Source organism: Neolamprologus brichardi, chromosome 12, assembly GCF_056152115.1.
Source record: "Neolamprologus brichardi isolate AB-2024 chromosome 12, ASM5615211v1, whole genome shotgun sequence".
NCBI classification, from domain to species: domain Eukaryota; kingdom Metazoa; phylum Chordata; class Actinopteri; order Cichliformes; family Cichlidae; genus Neolamprologus; species Neolamprologus brichardi.
The window spans coordinates 27,493,252-27,514,357 of record NC_142115.1 but is presented as its reverse complement, the minus strand read 5'-3'; the positions used below and the strand labels follow the sequence as shown (position 1 = coordinate 27,514,357).

At 37.5% G+C, this 21,106-nt stretch overlaps 2 protein-coding genes across 3 annotated transcripts; both read right to left on the bottom strand.

Moving 5' to 3' along the window:
• Positions 1-694: 694 nt before the first annotated feature.
• Positions 695-10,393, bottom strand: plpp5 (phospholipid phosphatase 5). 2 transcript variants are annotated; one of them, XM_006789932.2, is made up of 8 exons: positions 10,227-10,393; positions 8,535-8,675; positions 8,331-8,439; positions 7,376-7,466; positions 7,198-7,261; positions 6,986-7,110; positions 6,359-6,529; positions 695-4,763 (listed from the first exon to the last, which is right to left on the bottom strand). In XM_006789932.2, exons 2-8 carry the CDS (start codon positions 8,603-8,605, stop codon positions 4,594-4,596), a joined length of 801 nt encoding a protein of 266 aa, XP_006789995.2. In that variant the 5' UTR covers positions 8,606-8,675; positions 10,227-10,393; the 3' UTR covers positions 695-4,593. The 2 variants fall into 2 exon arrangements, with proteins under 2 accessions (XP_006789995.2, XP_087705386.1); XM_087849260.1 differs by having other exon boundaries at positions 4,535-4,763; positions 6,918-7,110.
• Positions 10,394-13,974: 3,581 nt separating this feature from the next.
• Positions 13,975-15,553, bottom strand: LOC148100250 (uncharacterized). The gene has a single exon (XM_087849259.1). The coding sequence runs from the start codon at positions 15,467-15,469 to the stop codon at positions 14,777-14,779; it is 693 nt and encodes a 230-aa protein (XP_087705385.1). The 5' UTR covers positions 15,470-15,553; the 3' UTR covers positions 13,975-14,776.
• Positions 15,554-21,106: the final 5,553 nt, after the last annotated feature.

The window sequence follows — 21,106 nt, the reverse complement described above, 5'->3', positions numbered from 1 at the left end:
ACTGTTTTAAGTCTAACTGTAAAAATTCTAAAACAATGACTTATGCACACACTTCACACATTCATAAAATTGTAGTTTTCCACCGTGTGGTTACAATAACAGAAATTGTGTGAATTTATATGAGAGGTTCACTTAACCAAGTATAAATTTATTCATGTAAACCTGGAGCTCAGTAGTGACACACACTTTACAAGTATGTACTATTAAAGATGTTTTCATTGGCATAGCTATAGAAGTGGCATTAATCACACATTTTTAGACTTTAATGATAAAATCTGTTATAGACTGAAGTTTTAAAAAGTACTTGATTTAGATTAAAACATATTGGAAAGGATTTTGCCCAACCCCTTTCCACTTGAATAGTATATAAATGTATCTCATGAGCTTGTCTGGCAAAAAGCCTTGAAAGAAAACTTCTCCCGCAAACTCACAAAACAAGTTGAACTGAATTCTATTATTTAAAAAAAGGTGTGTTCAATTGTTTATTTGTGTCACCACCTGAATCTGATTTACACACCCTAACGTCTGCTAAACTATCCACCCACCAACTGTCCATTACCCTGCGAAGTCATTACTTGAAATACATTAAAATAATTTCCAAAGAGCAGACTTGTTTCTATATTTTTGGCAACCAGCAGAACTACATGCTTCAGTTTGATTATAATAGGTGAAAAACTACAAAAAGAGATGTGGCACAGGTTACAGCTTTGATTAGAGGTTCAAAAATCTGAATTATTATCACACACAATATGTAAATACATACAATGTCCGGGAGATTACCTCCCCATACATCATCTACAAATACTGGTGCCCCATAATTTGATATGCACATGCGTTTTAACCTCATTTATTAATCATCCATCATCACATACAAACTCAAAACCAGGACTGCTGACTCCAAAGAAAACATGGAAAGGACAAGAGATCATTCAGTGTCATGGGGAGATTCATTAAAAGCATCACAACACAAACAGCACATAAGCATAAGCAGAATGAGCTGTACGATCATGGCATGAAAAAAGCAAACAGGAAAGTCTCAGCAGAATCCCCCAACATCACTCTGAATGCCCTGAAATTACATAAATTAATAGAATGGATGGAAGCAAAAAAAAAAAAAAATGTGTGAAACATGCATGATTTTATGAAAAAGCAGCAGCCTAATGACCTTTTTTTTTTTGCCTTAAAGGGACAGTTCACCCCAAAAATCGAACTTACAGATTTTTCCTTGTTTATTCATCAAGACAATTCTAGTACGAGTTGGTCAGATTGGGAGAAATCAGCTGTAGAAATGTTTTTGCCTTTAGGGTGCTTGAATCCTGTTGCTTCGAGTTCCTCAAAATACATTTTAAAATTCAGATTTTTCTCTTTTACTATGGACATTTAGCCCCATTTTATTTAAGATTATAGACAGCACTACAGGCTGGAGGAAAAAATTGTATGTCCGACTTCAGGGTGAGTCATACCTTCAAAGTTTACCCACAACTTTGCTCCCATTTTCATCCTAACCACTTCTAAAGTTACAAATATTAAAAATTCAAGTAAACTCCTGCATTCCCCCAAAAGTAAACATACTTGTACACCAACCCCAAAACATCTGTCAAAGAAATTCAGATACAATTTCTCTCCTCTTGTCTCCTTTTTTTAAAAAATTTGACATTATCCACACACGTCTTCACTTTTGACTCCACCAACAATTAATCCACTGAGTAAAAGGAAATGACACGTTTCTTTCTGAGGTTAAAAAAAAAAATGCAGCATGCCATATTCACTGTGTAGTTTGTTTACAAGTGAATACACTGGAAACAATCAAACAAACAAAAAGTAGATCCAGGAAGAAAAAAAAGGTTACATGACAGAGAGCATACACCATAACATGCAGCATACACTTCATTCATGAACTGAGAGGAACATAGTAAACAAAGGCACAAAAATTATCCGCTTTCTTTATGCCAAGTTTGGTCTGTAACCACTGAGATCCAGCTGCTTTTATGCTTGGGTTAACCGTGCAAAACTTTGGCCGGTTCAACACACAAACAGAAAAAAAATATACATTAAATAAATAAAAACTCAAAATACGCCCAAACCACAAATTGTAGCGTTAAATGTCTCAGATTACGATCGATGAGTTTACATACTGGAGAGAAAAACCTGGCCAGCAGGAGCACTGGGAGGGTAGCACCATCGCCTGGAGAGGTTAAAACAGTACCTACAGTACCCCATCTACAGTAAGCCTGAGAAGACTCGTTTAACTCGCTTTACAGTTACGGTGACTTGGAATAATGTGATTGGCTGAGCTGTCCTGTTACACCAGAGATGATTTTATCATTTAAAGCAAAGCAGGCACTGGAAAAACTGTGAGAAGCGTAAAGCAGCACTGCTACATCAGGATGTTAATATTGTGGAGGACTTTTTACAGAGAAGTTTTTTTTTTTTTTTAAATCAATAAATGGAAACATTGAACATATATTATAGGAAGACAAAGTTTTAAAGCATTCGATAAAGTAAAAATAAACAAGCGTGATCAATGTGTTTTACGTGAACGTGGCTTTAAATGCAAGAGGAGTGCTTAGTTGTTTGCACTCATGAAAGTTCATTTAACAGAATCACTTGGAGGTGTTATATACTTTTAATCACTAAACCCAATATATGCTCAAAACCAAAACAAATACTGTTTTCCTCTGTGCCACAGAGCTTCACTGCTGTCCAAAAACTACTGGAATGTTATATGTGTATTCATCCGCAGCTCAAAATAGTCCCTATTAATTGCACTTTTGTTTTAACAACAGTGCTCAGGAGTTTAAGAAGGTTTTACCTATAAAGTATTGACTTTTTTTCAAAGTTTTACATCATCAAAGCATCAAAACACCACAGAAAAGATGGGAAAGTCAAAGTAATATTTAACTCGTTGTTAGCTATGATTTAATCACGGGACCAGCCAACATCAAGCCAGGCTGTTTAAGCTGAAAGGCCGTTGCTGTCACTGCACTTTATGGCAGCATAAAGTTAATTTCACATTCTTAATTTGCAGGTATAACAAAGACAATCCTGTGTCTTTACCCAATTCCTTATCAAAAACAACAAAATTTTACCACAAAGTATCTTAGTGTTGTGATATGCTATAACAGGCATCACGACAGATGCAGTTTTACCCAGTAACCCCAAGAAAGACATGGTCTGGTGGTCAGTACCATCTAAGCTCAAAGGTTCCATTACACTGGGTCATTTAATCACATCTTACTGTCTGTGTCATCATGTCATATCATGCTTCTCTGAGGTTTTACTAGGTGTGTTTGTGCTATTTTGATCTGTGAACAGACAGGACAGTCAAGGACTTTGACCCCTAACAAGCTGATGTTTGCTCCCAGTGTTTGTTTAAGCCTGAGCCAGCTCCAAAACCACAAAGACCGAAACAGATGGTGAAAAATCCTCAGGCATTGAGTTTCGATTCTTCTCACCAGAGGAGGCGTCTATGCACAGAAATGAACCTCAGAGTGCAGTTAGCTTCCCTTTAAGCCTCAATCCTGCTTCTTTACAAAGTTGCAAGTTTACAAAACAATCACAAAGTGATTCTCACATGAGAAACTCTTTCACAGCAGCTGAGCCAGAGACTGATGCGTGGTGGACTGGTTATACAGTGGCTGTGTAGATAACCTGCTCAGCTGTTGTGAGTAAAGTATGTGATCTATAGGCACAATACACAGAGTGTGCAGAGCTGGGCTGGATAACAGCATCATGATAATGAGATATCCCATCTGTACCCAGCAAACATTTCAACACTGAATAACTGTCACAGCAGAATTTTCAGACATCAAGTCACAGTTGGAAAAATACATGAGGTTACCGGACATCATTGTTGGACTTTCTGGTAAGAGAAAGCTTGTGTTCAAGATTTTTTCCCCCACTATCTCCTTATTGATGAGAATAAAACAAAAAAGTGTCTCGAGAGGAGGAATCAGGAGAAAAAAATAATCATGTCAAGTGTGACCTCTTTCTTTTCCTGAGCGTTCCTGAGTCTATGACACTGACATCGAGGACAGGGAGGGGATAATTGTAAAAGTTCAATGCATAAAGTTCACTGTGCCACAAATGAAATACAGTTTAGATGCAGAAAACTGTAAAAATATAAAGTGTTTTTGCAGTATTCCTCACTTTGCAAGAGGCTGTCTGACCTTGCCTCTATTCTATGTTGAGACAACACTGACATACGTCTGTCTACGGTTTAGTTTTTGTGGTCGTACTGCGACCTCTTTTGACCTGGGAGATATCATCCGGGTTTCGACCATGTTTGCTGGGTAATTACGGGACTAGAAAGACACCTGCTAATGTGCTAGTGTAGCTCTCAAGGGTTTCAGAAACAATGTAGGAGAAAATTTGAATCGGTAATTGATGCAAATTCATTCCAGAAAAGAAACTGTGTATCATGTCTCCCTCTACAAAAAAACCCCCCAGAGAATACATTGACAATGATTAATGATCAACTTAAATACCGATATGCTGCCCAGCCCTAAAGAGTGAAAAAACAGTATTACATGGATTACTGTGCAACTCAGTTTAAATGACACCAGCAAAGAGGAAAATGCAGTTACAGCTTTTCTACATGGGCAGGATGTAGGTGGAGTTGGCCAGCTTGCGCTCCTGTGCGGCAGGAACAGTCTCTCTGTGACGCAGAGGTCTGTGGCAGTCTGGGTCCCGAAGGGGAGGATAGTGCTGCCTGTAGCACAGCCAGGCGAAGGCGAGACCCAGCAGAGACCCCACCAGCACATCTGCATAAAGGAGACACATAACAACACAGATAAGAACTTTTGCTAAATTAGTCCCTTATTTACATTATGCACTATTATACACTATTTATGGGTTAGGTTTTTTTGTTGTTTTTTTAAGGGAAAATGGACATAAGTAACACAAGCACCTGGGTTCATCATGCAAATGTGATAAGTTATCCAAACCTACCTGGCCCTGTGTGAAAAAGTCATTGCCCGTAAACCTAAATTGCCACCCTTCACAGCAAGAATTGCAATCAAGCATGTATGATAACTGACAATTAGTCTTTCACATTGCTGTGGAGGTGATGTGCCCCACTCTTCTATGGAGAATTGTAATTAAGTCATAGGTCATTAAGTCATTAAGTCATTAACAGGCTCCTCATCATTGAAGGGTTTTCAATGATGAGGAGCCTGTTTAAGGTCATGCGACAGATATGAATCAGATTTAAATCCAGATTCTGAGGTCATTCCAAAACCTTCCTTTTTTCACATTTTCTGATAGAGAGCAGAATTCATGCTTCCATCAGTTGCAACAAGTTGTGAAGGTCTTGACGCAGCCCCAGACCATCACACTACCAACACCATGTTTAACTGTTGTTATGAAGTTCTTTTTACAAAGTTAGTTTTATTCAAGATTTAATGGGACTCAAAAATTTCAAAATCACAACTGTCACAGAATATTTTCTTGGGGATCATCAAGAAGTGTTTTTGGCAAATGTGAGACGAGACTTTGTGTCCTTTTTGGTCAGCATTGGTTTTCTCCTTGCCAGAGACATCCTTAGATGTTTTTCTGGGTTCTTTTGTGACCTTCTTCAATGAGTCATTGATGCAATCTTGGAGTAATTTTGGTAGGCTGGCCACTCCTGGGAAGGTTCACCAAGTTTTCTCCATTAGTGGATAATGGCAAAACAAAGCAAATACATGTAATATGTAACAAATTGCAAGAAATAATTTATGACGGATAGGGCATAAACAGAAAGAAAAAGTGTTGACTCTGAGTTGCTAAATAGTGGAAAGGGGGTGGGATTAAATAAGCTTATGCTTCTTCCTAATTCTTTTTTAACATGTAAGTTATTTATAAATATTATTGTCTTGTTTTCCTTTCCTTTTGTTTTGTTTGTTTGTTTCTTTTTTTCCTCTGTTCTTGTTAGACTATTTTATCATCATTCAAAATAAAGATACAATACAATACAATGGCTCTCAGCATCATTTGCTGGAGTCCCAAACCATTACAGATAGTTTTGTAACCCTTTCCAGACTAATAGATGTCAATGACTTTGTTTCTCAGCTGTGTCTTCACTTTGTCAGACACGTTCTATTTAAGATGTTGTTGTTTTTTAATCAACAGGTCTGGCAGTAATCAGGGGTGGGTGAGGTAGTGAACTTGGCATTCAAAAAATGTGGTCAGTTAATTCATAACTTAACAAGGGGCTAATTACGTTTTCCCATACAGACAGGTAAGTCTGGATAACCTTTTGCCTTCATAAATAAAAGCGTTTGATAGAGATTCGTCTTTAAAATAGTACCCAAAATTTGTCAGCTAAAAAAGCCAACTACTTATTTTGCAGTGTTCAGACCAAGCAAATTTAACAGACCTTGCCAGTGGTGTTTGTAGTCGCAGGTTCTGGAGAGGGCGATCACAGCTGCAATGAGTAAAGGAGTGAGGAAGGCACACAGCCGCCACGCTCGGCCTTGGCCTGCTGCTGTGAAGCAGCGCAGCTTTCCTGCAATGTAGAGCGCTGTGAAGCCCAAACCTGCAAAGGCAACTGCAACCAAAGAGAAAGAAACGGAAGGGATGAAATAGAGCCAGAGGAAGTTTTATGCCACAAAATGGGAAATCAGAGCTGAAATTATAGCACTGTGCTGAATCCCCACCAGTTAATGATGTGGTCTGCACTACTCTGCTGTTAAGAGGCTGAAAAATCTCATACAGTTCCTTTTCTTGAAAGGGCAGAGAGACTTCAGCTGCGGAAGTCTACCTCACTGAGATGTGTAGTTGCATTTCTGATTTTTTTTTATGTTCATAGATTTAAGGCAGTACTATAACTCAAGCATGAGTCTAACAATGAAATAAGAGCCTAAAGGCTATTACACACTTGGATACATGTGCATTGAGATATACGCCCCCCTGCCTCACTCTGTGCCTCCATTTACTTTTCTTGTTGCCTGCTGATGAAAATGTACCAGCTCTGCAGCCATAATTGACCATAACAGCCTCTTACAGGAAGAATGCCCGCTGGGAAAGCTCTTTCTGCCTTCCATGATGACATCTGGGTCACCACTGCATCGCAGCTCCAGATTCATCTGACCGTCTGGGAAACAACGGTAGAAGAAGTCTGGTCGTGGCCTGAGGATGTGACACAGAATGAACGTGGAGGACAAATGTGGAGCTTCTGGTTAAATTTGAATGTGCTATGTAATGTAACATGCTCACCTGCCAACTACAAGTTTGATGACATTGGTGAAAACCCCGTTCAGCACTAGAGTCAGAGTCACAGCTGGATGACAGAGGGAAACAGAACTGAATCATGAAAAAGATAAGTCAACTCAAAAAGCCAGCCAACACATTTAAATGCGACAAACCAAAACGCTCTTTTGCACGAGTTTCCTACCCAGTGAGGCTTCCTTCAGATCACCACGCTCCGACTTATTCAGGAAGGTGAAAGCCAGGATTACAATCAGCGGGGTGCAAACCGCCACACTCTGTAACAGATCAACAAAAGAGGAGATCATAACAATAATAATTGTAAATCCTCTCCATCTGAGACTGGACACACACAAAACTCTCCACAGATTCAATATTAAAATGTCTAACGTTACAGCAGTGAAAAGCACATTTACAGCCTCTATGGAAAGTTTACGCCTTTAACAACACCTGCTGTATGGTGGGTGATTTACTTATAACTCATAAATATGGTTACTGGTAGAATTTAAAAGGTGTTTTTGGGTAATTAAACTATATTTCTGCACTGTTTTGTTTATTTTTTGCTACTGGGACCTTTTAGACCATTTTCAAAATCATATTATTGGACATATCAAATACCCCATTGTGCAGTACAGCTTTCGTCCTATGCTGATGTTTTAGGACTCCTAAAACTTTCAGGATAATAGACCAGCCATTTTTAAAGAAATCAAGACATCTGCTCAGACCATAAATTGGAAATTAATAACCAGGGTTTACCCAGATTGCAATGGGTCAACATGTTTATTTTGACTATTTATGACAAAAAAAACAAGTATGCAGTGGATGTATGCAGTCTTACAGCACAGCATTCATCAGGAGTGGACTGTGCATCAAAACATATCCAAACTAAAAAGACAAGATGTTAATTTAATATGTAAATTAACCATCATGCAGTTTAATTTTGAAGCTAAAAAAAATCCAGAGAGTTATGATATATTATGAATATATTTTCTCACAGAAATATGAACTTATGGGAGTTAAGGTCCTAAAAAGAAACTTTACAATGATCCTACAAAACAGCAGAAAGTTAACGTGTTCCAATAAAGTACAAAAATGACCAGAGGGATTTTATTTATTCCAGTTTATCAAACAGCTATACTCACAAACATAAGAGAGGTGGGTACATGGTCCCTCTCCACGCGGTGGAATTTATACAGCCACATCTCCTCTGCCTGGATCTCACGGTAGAAAGGAGGAAGCTGCTCCGTCACACTGAGCAAAGCACAAATGGTGTTAAGGTGGTGTTTGCCCACAATAAAACAAAATGCTTGCATTCAGATGTTGTGCCTGTCCCAGGGATAACTTACAGGAACACCACCAACAGCGCCAGCCGGATGGAGATTTCCGACAGGAAACCACGCAGCAGCCTCCTCTTCATTTTGTTTCTCGGAGTGGACGTCAGTCAACAGCAAACATCTTCACTCCACCATCTTTTAACTTAACTGGGACTAAAGACAATGGAGAGCTGAGTCTTAGTTTTACTTTAGATGTTGAAAGAAAAACAATGAAACCTAAACGATGAGAAGATTTTTTTTTTGGTAGATGGTTAGCAGTTAAATAGTTTCAGTGATTTATGCAAAATACTTTAGTTACAAGTGTGTGCATTACAAGCAGCTGAAGTTATTCTGCTTTATTCTGTTGAGGTGGTTCAGTTATTTCCTGGGCACCTCCTGGTGATACTGGTTAATATTTTGGGCTGTAAGTCTAGTTTTAACCTTAACATCTACAGCCAACCACCTGCCTCCATCTCCCCTTATCCTTACTATCCTCCTCTGTCACACCAAATTTCCTTGACTACACCCATGAAAATTGCTTTAAAGTATTCCTCTTTTCCTCCTGCATGGCAGCTACATCTTCAAAATCCTTTGTCCAGTATGGTCACTATTCCTCCTCTGCAAATGCCCAAATCATCTCGGCCTAACCCCTAACTTTATCTCCAAACACTCAACCTGAGTTGCCCCTCTGATGTACTCATTTCTAATCCGTTCCATCACTCCCAATAAAAATCTTAACAACTCTACCACCTCCAGTTCAACCACCCGTCGTTTGAAATTAAGTTAAAAGATAACCCCGTTTACCAAAATGAGGGCATGAAACGTCACATGAAAGGTAACAATTCCAAGTTTCTCAAAATAATCACCATTAAAGCAAAACTACTTACATTATTTATACATCCTATATACAGAAAAACAGCAAATATAAACGCTGTACTACAGTAAATATATAGAGCCCACTAAGACCTGTAAGGTAATATTTTTTTTTTATCTTATTACTTGTTTGATTAAGATAATCTCTTGCTCGAAGAGATAAATAACTTGTTTGCACAAGATAAAAACCGTTGTGTAACTTGTGTCCACAATAAAATGCTCTCAAAAGCCAAATAACTTGATTTGCACAAGGTTAAAAACAACTCTATCTTAAGGGACTCCATAAAAATGGGGTGTATGTAAAATGATCTTGACACTTAAGATCTGGTGTTGGTCTAAAGGAGGAGAAAATACTCTTGTAATCTTAATAAATACATGAGGGCACCATTCATTTGAAATCACAGGCAAAACGATGTCAAATGCGCCTATTTGAGCTTATTATTTTAAAAAATGCAAAAAATAAAATAAAATTGATGAATCCCCCTCTTTACACATCGTATGTTCGCACAGATAAATACAGGTAAAGATAAAAAGGCAGTTTACATCAGTATTTACACTGACCACGTCTAAAATCTGGCATAAAGGCCAACATGCTGCACCTGTGCCCTCCACTTCCAGATGCTCTATATATTAAAGAGGTTCCATTTGACCGGATATAACATAAACGCATTGAATTATGATGAGTGCCGTCGGTACAGAGGAAAATGAAATAAAAATGAGCTTTATTTAAGTGATCTGTACAAAGTATACGTTAGCAGACTAAGCTAAGCTAAGCTAGCAACATCTGTCACCATAGACATCTGGACGATTTCCGCGTTGTCAAGTAAATTAACAAAAATTAACACTACTAACCTTAAACCGGAAGCTGTTCTTTACCTCTTTATCCTCATAGTTTAATCTTCTTGTAACATAAAGCAGGCCCCTAGCTCTTCTGTGTCTACCGAAGGTGTAAGTCGAGCATTCTTAGATTTGAGAGAAACAGGGATGTCACGGAGGAGGAGGAGGAGCGCTGCGTGAAGCTAACGAACACCGCGCGCGCGTCTGGTGTGAGCTGTCAAAATAAAAGCCTTAAAAAATTAAAGTGTTAAGTTAAATGCGGCTCAAAGTCCCGTCTTACTCCAGATAGATAGATAGATAGATAGATAGATAGATAGATAGATAGAAAAATAGTATGAAGATATATTCAAAAAAGCGAGTCGTAGTGAAGAATTGCGATTGTGTAGTTTACTGTGTACATTTTTTAAAAAGTATATTAAAAAGATGGCCAGCAATTATAAAACTGAGGTATGGTGACAGTTTGTTACGTTTTTCCATGTGTGTTATTTAGTAACACACAGGGAGTGTGTAAGGTATAAAAGTGTTAATTCAGTAATTTTCGATGGACAATTCTTTTTTGCTGTTTTGGTTTTGGGTTGTTTTTTTTTTTTATTATTATTTTTCGTTTCCTTTTTTTCGGGTGGGGGGTTGTAATGTACTCATGATATAAATGCTTCACGATGATCCACGTTCGTTCCAAAGGAGAAAAAACATTTGCTTGATGTTTTGTAAACCGGAAGTTGTCGTAGATCAGTTTTTTCTGCTTGACACGTGGAATGCAAGAAGCCACGTCACGTTACGAATGGCCACCTAGAGGTTACAGAAGATGTCTGCATGATTTATTCAAATCAAATCAAATCACTTTTATTGTCACATCACATGTGCAGGTACACTGGTACAGTACATGTGAGTGAAATTCTTGTGTGCGAGCTTCACAAGCAACAGAGTTGTGCAAAAATACAATAACGTAAAACAAGCAAAATATAAGAATGGCTAAATCTGAGACTAATTCATTTCATTCATTTCATTTATTTGTTCATTTCAGGCACAACAAAAATACATATATTAAATATAAAGTGCACAAAAACAAAAAACAAAAAATTACCTGAAAAGGAGTGGGACGAAGAAAACTTATTAAATCCCACCCCTATACTCACTCATCAACAAAAAACAATAAGCTTCCCACAGCTACGCCCATCGTTGCAACCAAACAAACCATCAACAGCCCCGGGCACATGCAAGCATCTCAATGGCAGCTCGCAACAACAAATAGGACCTTCATAACAGAATACAGAATATATATTAATTATAAATTGCGTTACCACAGGTAACAGGCAATAATAATTACATAGTGACAAACACACATACATATACATACATACATATATATCTACACACACATGTACATACATATGCACACACTTTTTTTTTTTTTTTGAATCCATACCAGCAATGGTAAGAGAACAAACATTACAGAGCACACTATACCCATCATTGAGTATACTGTGACCAAACAAACTGTTTGTAGAGGAATTTAAATCTATGAATATTTTTGCATTGTTTCAGTTGTAAACTCAGACTGTTCCAGATTTTCACACCACGTACAGACACACAAAAACCTTTACGGGTTGTTCGAGTTCTGGGTAATTTGAATTCTCCGAAGCCTCTCACATTATAAACCCTTTCTCGAATTTCAAATATAATTTGTAAATTTGCAGGTAGAAGTTTATTAAAGGCTTTGTATAAGATTATGGATGTATTGTAATTAACCAGATCCTGGAATTTAAGTAACTTTGCCTGAAGAAAGAGTTTGTGAGTATGATCTAGATAACCGGCCTTGTGAATAATACGCAGTGCTCGTTTCTGTACTGTGACTAATGGATTAGTTGTATTTTTATATGTGTTTCCCCACACTTCCACACAATATGTAAAATATGGAAGAACCAGGGTACAGTACAGAGTACGAAGTGCATCTTTATCAAGGTATGGTTTCACTTTGTTCAAAACTGCGAGGCTTCTGGAAATTTTGGTTTTTATGTGTCTGACGTGGGGTTTCCATGAAATTTTGTTATCAATTACGACTCCCAAAAATTTGTTTTCACTCACATTATCAATTGGTACACCTTCAATGATAATCGGTAATTCTATATTATATTTTAAATTACCGAAAAACATTGCTTTAGTTTTATTTATATTTAATGATAATTTATTTATATCCATCCATTTTTTTATTAATTTTAGCTCCCTGTTTACGGTCATTACAAGATCAGTATAATCATCGCTACTGAAAAATATGTTGGTGTCATCTGCGAACAGTATGAGCTTAAGTACTTGAGAAACATCAAAAATATCATTTATGTATACATTGAAAAGTTTTGGTCCCAACACTGACCCTTGGGGAACACCACATGTAATACCAAGTTTCTCTGAATGGTAATGCCCTATGCTAACATATTGTTCCCGACCCGTTAGGTAACTTTTTAACCAGTTACCAGCTTTCCCTCGAATACCATATCTTTCCAATTTATCCAATAAAATTGAGTGATTGATTGTGTCGAAGGCCTTTTTGAGATCAACAAAAATACCAACTGCATATTTATTTTTATCCAGTGCATTAGTAATTTCTTCTACTGCCTCAATTATCGCCATTGAAGTGGTTCTTTGCGTTCTGAAACCATACTGACCAACATTTATTATTTGATGTTTTTCAAGGAATTTTTCTAATCTTGAATTAAAAAGTTTTTCTAAAATTTTTGAGAATTGAGGCAGTAGAGAAATAGGCCTATAATTGGTAAAACTGTGTTTGTCATTACTTTTGTATAGTGGTATTACTTTTGCAATTTTCATTTTTTTTGGAAACAACCGGACTGAAATGATAAATTACAGACATATGTTAAGGGACTAGCAATATTCAGAATAACCTGTTTAACTACAGACATATTTATGTCATGATAATCCATTGAAGACTTACTTTTACATTTTAGTGTGATATTTATTACTTCTTGCTCATTTGTAGCTGAGAGGAACAGTGAAGAGGGATTTGATTTTATATTACTGATGTTTTCATTTTTTTGACACGGGATGTCCGCTGCTAGTTCAGGGCCAATATTTATAAAAAATTTATTAAACCCATCTACAATGTTACTCATGTTGAGATTTTCACCATTTGCATCAATGAAACATTCAGGATATGATGTTCCAGAAGATCCTTGTTTAATTAAGTTATTTAACACATCCCAAGTTCCTTTTATATTGTTTTTATTTTCATATAATCTTCTTCTATAATAAAGTTGTTTACTCGTTCTTATAATATCAGTCAATTTATTTCTATATGCTTTATATCTTTGTTCCACTTCTTTTGTTTTTACTTTGATGAACTGTTTATACAGATTGTTTTTCTTTTTGCAAGCATTGATAATTCCTTTTGTGAGCCAAGGACTTTTTATCTTTTTTTTCTTTGTCTTGTGTTCATTTACAGGACAATGTTTATTGTACAACATAGTGAAAATATCTAGGAAATTGTCATAAGCCTTGTCCACATCTGACTCTTCATACACCGAACTCCAATCTTGTTGTGCTAAATCGAAATTAAAGGCATGAATTGCTTCTTCATTTATTGTTCGCTTTGCTATCGTAATCTTGGTATCTATTTTTTTTAAATCACAGTCACACAAAGTAAAAACTGGTAAGTGGTCAGTTATGTCACAGACAAGCAGGCCACTATTAATTTGGAAATCCATGACATTAGTAAAAATGTTGTCAATAATAGTGGCGTTATGTGATGTTATTCTGCTTGGCTTTGTTATTGTTGGATATAGTGATAAGCTGTACATCGTGTCAGTAAAGTCATCAATGGCTTTTAACCTTGTTGGGTTTAGCAAATCAATATTAAAATCACCACAGATGAATAGTAATTTTTGGTTCACCGAAGCAAACATTTTTTCTATCCATTCATAAAAAGTGTCAATACTTGAACTGGGTGTCCGATATATGCAACTTATTATAACATTTCTCTTTTTTTCATTCATGATCTCAATAGTCAAACATTCCAAAATTCCATCAATAGCCATAGACATAGTTGTTACAACATTATATTTTATAGAGTTATGAACATATATAGCAACCCCGCCGCCCGCCTTATTTAATCTATTCATGTATTTTAAATCATATCCATTCAAACAGAAATCTATTCCTTTATCAACATTGAACCAAGTTTCAGTGATGGCTATAACACTGAAGGGGCGAGAGAATTGTTGCAAGTAGTCCTTAATGAAATCAAAATTAGAGTACATACTTCTGCTGTTAAAGTGAATTAATGAGAGCTTCCCATCTAGGTTGATTTTTTTTTCATATTGTTCCTGTGTGAAATAATTACAATTTTTAACAAAAGAAGAAAGAAAATTACTTTCAGAATCTATTTCTGGGTCTATTATATTATGCTCCTTATATTCACAATCTAGATCAATTACTTTCTGTTGGAGAATTGATTTCAACGTGTCCATGTCATTTCCTGGTGTAATTAGAGATGTTGGTGTATTTATCATTTGATTGTCATTAGAGTTATATATTACCTCAATACATTAGTGTCAGTTGTACTTGTCCAGATCCTCCATGTTCCTCACTATCAGTACTTTTGCCTCTTCTGGTGTCCCGTTTAGCTTAATGAAAATCTTGCAGTTTGTTACCCATGTATGTTGTATTTTACCGTTCTTCTTCAGTTGCCTTGCCTTCCTCGCGATGTCTGCGTTTTTTCGTGTCAGATGTTCATTAATGAAAACGTCCGTGCCTTTCAGTTTGCGTCCTTGTTTCAGCAGTGCGACCTTGTTCTTCCGATTGACGAATCTCATAATGACGGCCGGCGGTCTGTCACTCCTCCTGGGCAGTGGGTGACATGCTTCTACGTGCTCCAGGTCCATCTCTATCCCCTTGCTTTGGAGGAAGGAGGCCACCTGTTGCTCCACCGAGCGGGTCTCCTCGTCGCTGGGCTCCCCGACGCTCCCGGCCACCGCGCGCGCGTACGAGCGCGGCTTGATTTTTATACCGCTAATGACCACGTCGTTCGTACGGGTGTACTGCTCCAGCTCATCCACCCGCCGCTCGAGATCCATAATTCGTCTGTCCTTCTCGGCATTTTGGAGGCGTAGCTGTTTTACCTCCTCCAAAAGCCCCAGAAGCAGCTCCTGCTGCGCCCTGACTGCGGCCACGTCTCCGCACAATGCTCCGAGGGAGGTTTTAATGTCCTCGACCTCCTCTGGTGTTGGGCCTTTCTTGGGTGGCATACTGTCTTTAGTTTGTGTTACTCGTGAAACTTCAATAAAATATTTGTCTTAACCAGCCATTCCAGTCCAGGGGTCCTTTCTTCTTTTTTTTAACTGGCGAGCTAACAGCTGCTGGTAACTAATGTTGGCTAATGTTGCTGGTAGCTAATAAAGTTTCTTGACTTCGATGTCCAAAGTTCTTAATTTAAGATATGTTAAATCTCCACCAGCTGTTCTTCAATCCGCACTGAGGTGCAAATCTTGTCAAACTATTTCACTTTACTTACTGAGAATTTTGCAGAAACAAGAAAAGTGCGAGGGAGCGCAGTACCGCGGTTGCGGTTAATAAATATATGTACAATATATAATTGTATATGCATTACTGGATGTGTATACTAAATATGTTTTCCTACGTGTGTGTGTGTGTGTGTGTGTGTGTGTGTGTGTGTGTGTGTGTGTGTGTGTGTGTGTGTGTATACATATTTTACAAATTAAATAGAGTAAACAATAAAATATATAAAAAATATACAAACATTGCCTAAATGTTTGTTTTTTTACTGCTGCGTTTTCGTAAAATATTTCACTTTTTGCATACGTTTAGCTCCACTTATTAAATACTCATCCATTCAAAGCTTCCCAGTTTATATTTCTAGGATTTTTATGTGTTTTGCCTGTTAATATGTTTTTACCGCACATTGAGGTAGGAGAAATGGCATTTCACTCATCGTATGGTTATCCCGGACCAGTTACCAAGAAGGTAAAGTTCATTAAAATACACACATAAATTTTTGGTCTTTGTGACTTTGGTTAAATCTTGTTATCAGGCACCAGCCTGATTAGGGTTGATTGAGACTTTATATATGTATATAACTGAGAGGCTTAAATCTGCCCCTTACAAACACTCCAGTCTGGGTCTTCATATCAGGTACACAGAACCTTAGATGAATAATGACAAATTTGCCAAAATAAAGAAGCAGTATGTGGACAGACTTAGATACACCATTACTGCTTCCATATTATCTCAATACAGCTCTTCTCTCTCAGACTTTTAGGCTTACTTGTGGTTCCTCAGATACTTAAAAGTAGAATGGGAGGCAGAGGATTCAGGAGACAGACCCCTCTCTGCCTTTATAACTAGCCTTAAAACTTTCCCTTTTTGAAAAAGCATATAGTTAAAACTGGATCAGGTGACCCTCAACCCTAGGCCGCTGGGGGGTTCCTATGGTACGTTGTTCTTCTTCACTCACCTCTTTTCACTCTCTATGTATAGGGGTGGCTGTAGCTCAGGTGGTAGAGCAGCTCTCCTACTACTTGGAAGGTTACATAGAAAGAGCATAGAAAGAAATGGGCGAATGAGGCAAGTTGTGTAACACTCTTAAAATGATCAGATAGTGGCAAAGAAGTTCTACAAGATCCATTCCTCAGTTAGCATGGTAAATGTAAAAATTCATAACAGTATGTGCTGCTAGGAGAAAGTTGAAAATGTTGAAAAAAGTGGAGATGTCTGAACACAGCAGGACGTTTGGATTTCTCCAAACACCTTATATCAAACATGATGATGATTGGTGCTTGTTTAGCAGTCACTTAGTCAACCATAAACCTCTGTTTACCAAAGTACTCTAGGGTCTAATGTGAAGTCATAAATAAAGCTTGGCTGAAATTGGATCATGCAACATGACAATGATCCAAAGCACAAAACCTACAACATAATACCTGACCTCAACCCAATTAAAATGTCTGAAATTGTAAGGAGTGGGCCAAAATTCCTCCATTATGCTTTGAGAAACTGATAAACTCATACAGATCATGATTACTTTAAGTTATTTCACACTTGCTAAAGGCAGTTCTACAATCACACGCTACTTTTGGATTTTAGTTTTTGACATTAACCTCCTAGGACCTGGAGTCCACATATGTGGACATCACATTTTAGGATGTCTAGACCAAAATACTTAATTTTCCTCTACAAGGGCCTGATATCCACATACAAGGACATTATGCTGGCACTGTTCTATCAAAATTTAAAATAAATGTCCTCATATGTGGATCTCATTTTTTAGGAACAAAATTTGGTAAAAAAAAAAAAAAAAATCTGGTAATTCTTTGTTTTTACATTCATCAAGTCCCAATCAGCCCAAATAGCAAAGAAAAATTAAAAATGCATGCCATGAAAGAGTTTGGGTCTTAGGAGGTTAATGGCATGATCTATTTTCTCTTTGCCACGACTGTATAATAACTCCACTGCAGAGTGGTAAGAATTTGCCCCTGGATGCATTTTGCTCTGGTTCACTTTGTTCTCACCAAACAATAAAAAAAAAAGAAGCCACACACAGTGGGAGTGTTTCACTGAGACAGAGTACAGCTTTATTAAAGTCAAACTTCAGGCATGTCTGAACTCTTCAAACTCAACTTTCGAATGAAAAAGGACAGAATCAATATCCTCAAATAAAAAGACAGTCATGTACAAAAAGAGTGTCGTCTCAACAGTCACACACATTTAGAAGCAGAATTTTACAGGCAAAAAGAGCACGCCACAGTAACAAGATCCTATGCAAGTTCAATGCAAACTATTTACAAGTTCTTCAACAATAATGTAGTATGCAGTAACACAGGTTGAACAGTAATTAACATGGTACTTTGTGTTCATCCACTTTTTAATTGAAGCAACACCAAGAGAGATAGATATGACCCCAGTTAGAGTTACTGTAAGCAATTTTACTACAAGTAAAAAGAGATCATGAGTGCTTATGAAGGTGAATTTATTTATTTATTCCAACACTATTTGACAGCATGTTAATAAAAAACAAAAAAACAAAAAGTCGGCAACATTGCACAAAACATAAAAGACATCACAGTGAACTGAAACATGCCCTTTGACACAGAGAAAGGGGGTGGAAAACAAATAAAATCAAATCCTCCTTAGGCGTATTTAAGGGCCACTTAAATGAGAGCAAACATGCTGTCTCTTCAAACCAAAACATACACACCAGACAGTTTCTGAAGTAACTCAGATGGACACTTAAATAATACTGCTGCTTTGTCAGGCAGGAGGGCTGGGAGAGGACAAACTGGCACAAAAAAATGAGCGCGATCATGCGATCTGCAGGTGCGAAGGAAAATAAAGGCCGTTCGGTTTTGCAGAATCTCTGTGCAATACAATTTAAAAAAAAAAAACAAAAAACAACCAACCAAAAAAAACCAAAAAACAACCAAACAAAAAAACATTGGCAATAAGTCGTTGTCTGGAAGCATGCAGTTCAGCTAAGCAACAGAAAAAAGAAAGAAGCTTTAAGACAAGTTTTATCATCACAAATGATCGCTTTTGTTTAAGCAGATAACACGAGTCAGGGATGCCTACGGTTCGATAATCATACACGTACGAAACCTGTGCTAAAAAAACCCCAAACCTACGCAAACAAACAGTACTTCAATAAATTAAAAAAAAGAAAGAAACTAAAGTTTAGACGCACAGACCTTTTGGAGTACACAAATAGGTGCTTTAGTCATGGACCTACTTGATTATCAAGGAATACAGTTGTAAAAAGAAAAGAAAAACTAGAAGTGCTTAATTGCATTAAAAAACAAAACAAATACAACTTTTTTCGCCTCCAGGAATCCCAACTTAAAAAAGGCTTCCTGAAAGGCACAAAACAACAGGAATTATAGGAAAGAAACTGCCGAATGCAGAAAAGAGAGAGACTTTAACTTGAGGGGGGCAAAAAGTTCAAAGTTCAAGCTTTTCTATGCATTTCTGAATGCACATCAGTCAATTAAAACAGAAGTCTGACCCCAAAATGTTCATTTCCCCGTGGTCAAATTAAATCTGACTTTAACGTCCCCGTTTTCACAAATATCTGTGGTCGGACATTAAAAAAGTCAGGTGATTATCACAGCGAGTGAGTAGGCATCGAGTGTCCTGCCTCAAACTTTGCCTAAAACTAATCAGGTCTTGTGTTGCGTGCCACAAGCGAGAATCAGTGAGAATCAGTGTCCAGAGGTCGTTCAAGGCCTCACGCTTAAACTGAAATCCTGTAGCGCACAGAAACCGGACTTGTGCATATTAACATAATTGGTCAATGAACGGTGAGTATTTTCACACAACTAAACGTCTAGTACGTCTTATTTTTCTGCATTCGGAGGCTTTTATTCTTTCTCCCTCATGATTTACAGCCAGCTGCCAGTTTATTAGGTAAAACCAACAACAACCCACACTGCTATCAGGCCTGAAATAAAATTTTAAAGAAAGCTATAATGCTCAGCTTTTGTTTTTAGAGGTGGAAAAATTTTTAGAGCAGGGTGTCAAACAAAAGGCCCGGGGGCCAGAACTGGCCTGGCAAAGACTCTAATCTGGCCAGCTTTGGAAATATTGAGGGGATAAACCTTTGAACTTTTAACTGTATTTTTACAGTTACTAAGTATCAAAGTGGGCTGCATGTGGCCTTTGACGTATAATAAGTTTGACATCCCTGTTTTAGAGGTCGGAGAATAAATCTGTCCATTTAGAAGCTGTAGCGTAACAAGAGGCTGGATACAATCCCAGCTGGTGACTGGGCAAGAGGTGGCGTAGAGATCATCCTTTCAGATATTTACCCCCCGATTAATCTATCAGCATCGACATCTGAACGAGTTTACGACTCGTGCAATCCCACTAAAGATTAGGACTGCACATGCTCCTCAGCTCAGTAAAGAATGCCTTAAACAACAATATAAAGAACATAATGTCATTTTAACTCACTGACTCAGTTTTTATTAGCACTTAAAATAAAAACATTCGTCTGCGAAAACAGATCTCTCTTAGTGATGTACCAGTGTGGGTAGACTGAAGTCAGCCTCAACAACACTCAGGTAAACAAGAAAAAAAAACAAAAAAAACCGCACCTGAGTGTCAGCACCTTGAAGCCCTGTATGTTTCATATCATGTCTGAAAAAGGCTCCATTTATTCTACCGTCATCAACATCAGTAGAAAAATAATGAGCATTATAACCTCCTCGAAGTTTTATCCCAGTTCTGAAGTTCTATCTAATAAACGGGCAACTGAGTGTTTAAAAAGACCCTAAATCACCTAAATTGATTGGAAACATTGGCACCATTTTACCCTGTTGCACTTTTTTTTAAAGAGAAAATACATCTTTTAAGGGCACAAAAAACAAAACAAACATCAGTGTAACTGAGGAAGAACACAAAGCAAGGCGCGATCACAGAAAAGCTTCCTTCAGTGACAACCACCTGAGTCCGGGCTGCGAAACCTGCTCTGAAACAGAAACTTTACATTCCAATACTGAAGTGCTTCACACTGCTTTTAAACACCAATTACAGTGAGTCACGACACAGGCTGATGAGCAGCGGCTGTTACCGGATGTGGAATCATTACACCAAATGTTTTTTAAAAAAAAAGAAAAAAAAAGAAAGAAAGAAAATACAGGTATATTACGTAAAACTCCCCATATGTTTTTTTAAGCCTATTTCCTTACAGAGGGAGACAAATTACTGCACTGGTGTTTGAAAAAGAAATTGGTATAAAATGTGGTGCAATAAATACAAAAATTTGAGATTTGACGATGAGCGATTAAAAACACTGTACAGAAGTTTGTACATTATACTGGACTGAACTGTTGTTACACCATTACGTCTCCATATAAAGCCCAGCCTTAAGAGTT